The sequence below is a fragment of the Penaeus vannamei genome, chromosome 7 (genome assembly GCF_042767895.1).
Source record: "Penaeus vannamei isolate JL-2024 chromosome 7, ASM4276789v1, whole genome shotgun sequence".
Classification (NCBI taxonomy): Eukaryota; Metazoa; Arthropoda; class Malacostraca; order Decapoda; family Penaeidae; genus Penaeus; species Penaeus vannamei.
In genome coordinates, this window is record NC_091555.1 from 15,425,702 (window position 1) to 15,428,201 (window position 2,500).

The following is a 2,500-nucleotide window of genomic DNA, read 5'->3' on the forward strand; positions in this document are numbered from 1 at the left end:
AAAACTTTACAACAATTATTCAAAACTTCCGGGAAAACAACCCACACAACTAACATTACAAGAGACCTCCCGACGTAACCACTGAATCTAATCAATACATTCATCAAAAGTCAATCTCATTCCACATTCACAATAATAATACCTGTTGATAAGAAGAGGATAACCTTCTCCATCGTGGTTTATTTCGTGTGTCACTTCAAGCGTTGTTTACATAGCCGCTCTTCCCGCCACACTGACGAGTAACAGAAAACGAGAGGAATTAGAAAACGTTTTGGATAATGGGGGGTGACTTGGGTAAATGGTTGGTCATACAGGTTGTAAAATGCTTAAAACGATGTAATATCTATGTTGATGTGATAGTTTGGAAGATTTTTTTAAAAATAGATAGAACGTGTATGTAAATAGATATCTAGTGTGAAGTGGGAGTGTAAAGCTTCTGTATCTGTATGGAGGGCCCCATTTGAGGAAAACATTTCCTATTGCTGAGGCTCTGTTTACAACACTAAAAAAGTAGTGTTATTTTTTCATGAATTGTATCTTGAATGAATTGTGATTCTGGTTTAGAAAAATATAGAGCATTCCGATAAAATGTCAAAAATTATGCAACTGCAAAATTTTATTTAACTTCGAGTATACTGCAACACGCCTGCGGGAGGCAAACTCGTCCCTGCCTCCAGGAAAGTCAAACCAATTGTCTAACAGAATGGAAGAGATGTAATGTGGAGGAACAAGCTGAATTGTGCATTCATGTAAATATCATCTCTCTCTCTCTCTCTCTCTCTCTCTCTCTCTCTCTCTCTCTCTCTCTTTCTCTCTCTCTCTCTCTCTCTTCTTCTTCTTTCTCCTCCTCCTCCTCCTCTTCATTTTCTTTATTTCTCTTTTTTTCTCTCCCCGAATCTTCGTCCGATTCCTTATACACACACACACACACACACACACACACGTTTGTGTGTATGTGTGCATACATATATTCCTCCAAAGACTATATATATTCATACATATATGTATATATATATATTCATATATATATATATACATGTATATGTATATATACATATGTATATGTATGTATGTGTGTGTGTGCGTGTGTGTGTGTGTGTGTGTGTGTGTGTGTGTGTGTGTGTGTGTGTGTGTGTGTGTGTGTGTGTGTGTGTGTGTGTGTGTGTGTGTATGTTTGTGTGCGTATGTGTATGTGTGCATACATTCCTCCAAAGAGTGGACACGTACGTATATCTATTTATAAGTAAGTATTATTTTTTATTTTATATATCTTTGACCCCCCCATACACATACAAATATAAATACATACATACATACACACAAGCTCTCTGTTTGGTGCGGGTTTCCCTCTCCTCACGCCGCAAGAAAACCCTCGCTGGCAACTCCCACCCGCGATTCCAGCTGACTGAGAGCGAGACTTTAACCGCCGCCTTTTAAATCTCCTCTCGCGCACTCCTTGTGATTTTTCCAGATTTTGAAGTGTTAGGACCTCGTGTTGCTTCTCAGGTAATGTATCAATTACAGGGTCTTGTCGCCGAGTTTGCCTCTGAGGTGTAAAATAGGTGCGGGAAGGGGTATTTCACGAGATATATGAGGAGAAATGTGTGGACAAAAGATGAAGCTCAAGGAAGGACGTGTTTGAGCTTGCGAGCGTTACGGGCTTTGTGTGAATAACAGTTTTCTATTTAGGCTTTAACCGTTCGGTGTGATTGCAGTGATTTTTAAGTCTGATTCAGAAAGTTTTTCATTTTTATTTCGCAGTAAGATCTATTCCGTTTGTAAGATTATTTGTAGAGTATTTCTGTCGTACCCTTTTGCTGTGTTTTTATGGAAACTTTTCAAAGTTCGTTTCGCAGGTATTTTTAACGTATTTATATTTTTGGTTTTGTCTTGTTTTAAGACTTGGGAGGCTCCCATAAAGGATATTATAAAATGTACATTGTCATTTTGCAACTGTGTCCTCACCCTAATGTTCAGTGAAGAATTCACTTGGGAACACTGTGATGAGGATATTACAATTTGCTTTTGTCAGTTATTTGCAGATGTTTTTTATTATATTTTTGGTAAATGTTTAGGTGATGTTGACAGTGGCTTTCAAGGCAGGGTGTTATACTTGTAATTGCAATGGTTATGATCTGCCCAAAGCCAACTGATATTTGCATAATATGTGATGGAAATTGTACCATCTCCAATCTTACATGGTGCATAGCCTCGACCCACAGATTCAGTGGGTTGCTATCTCTCCTTGTGTGCTTGGAATAGATGGGGTCGGAATGATTTGTAGCAACAGAGGTTCAAGTTCCTGAAAACTCGAGAAGTCGTCTTATACAGGCTCCAAGCTGACTGAGCACACAACATGATGATAAAACTGTATCAAATAATCACCAAGGTTTTTATGTGCTGTAGCAAACGACTGCAACCTCCTGGCAATAATATTCTCTCATGACAGTGCTTGGCCAGGGCCTTGATAGTAGTTAACTTGCTTAGAGGTTCATAAAAT

General features: G+C 38.6%; 2 protein-coding genes across 3 annotated transcripts in view; one reads left to right on the plus strand and one right to left on the minus strand.

The window, feature by feature from the left end:
- Positions 1-238, minus strand: part of mi (minus) — a 34,537-nt gene extending 34,299 nt beyond the window's left edge. For both annotated transcript variants that reach the window (XM_070123577.1, XM_070123576.1), the window contains exon 1: positions 143-238. In XM_070123577.1, coding sequence (XP_069979678.1) covers positions 143-173 — 31 coding nt within the window. In that variant the 5' untranslated portion in view covers positions 174-238. The remainder of the gene's footprint in view (positions 1-142) is intronic.
- A 1,479-nt stretch (positions 239-1,717) lies between these two features.
- LOC113811213 (uncharacterized) overlaps positions 1,718-2,500 on the plus strand; it is a gene marked incomplete at its 3' end in the record, with an annotated part of 10,443 nt that continues 9,660 nt past the window's right edge. Inside the window, 1 exon segment of the mRNA XM_070123575.1 lies at positions 1,718-1,856.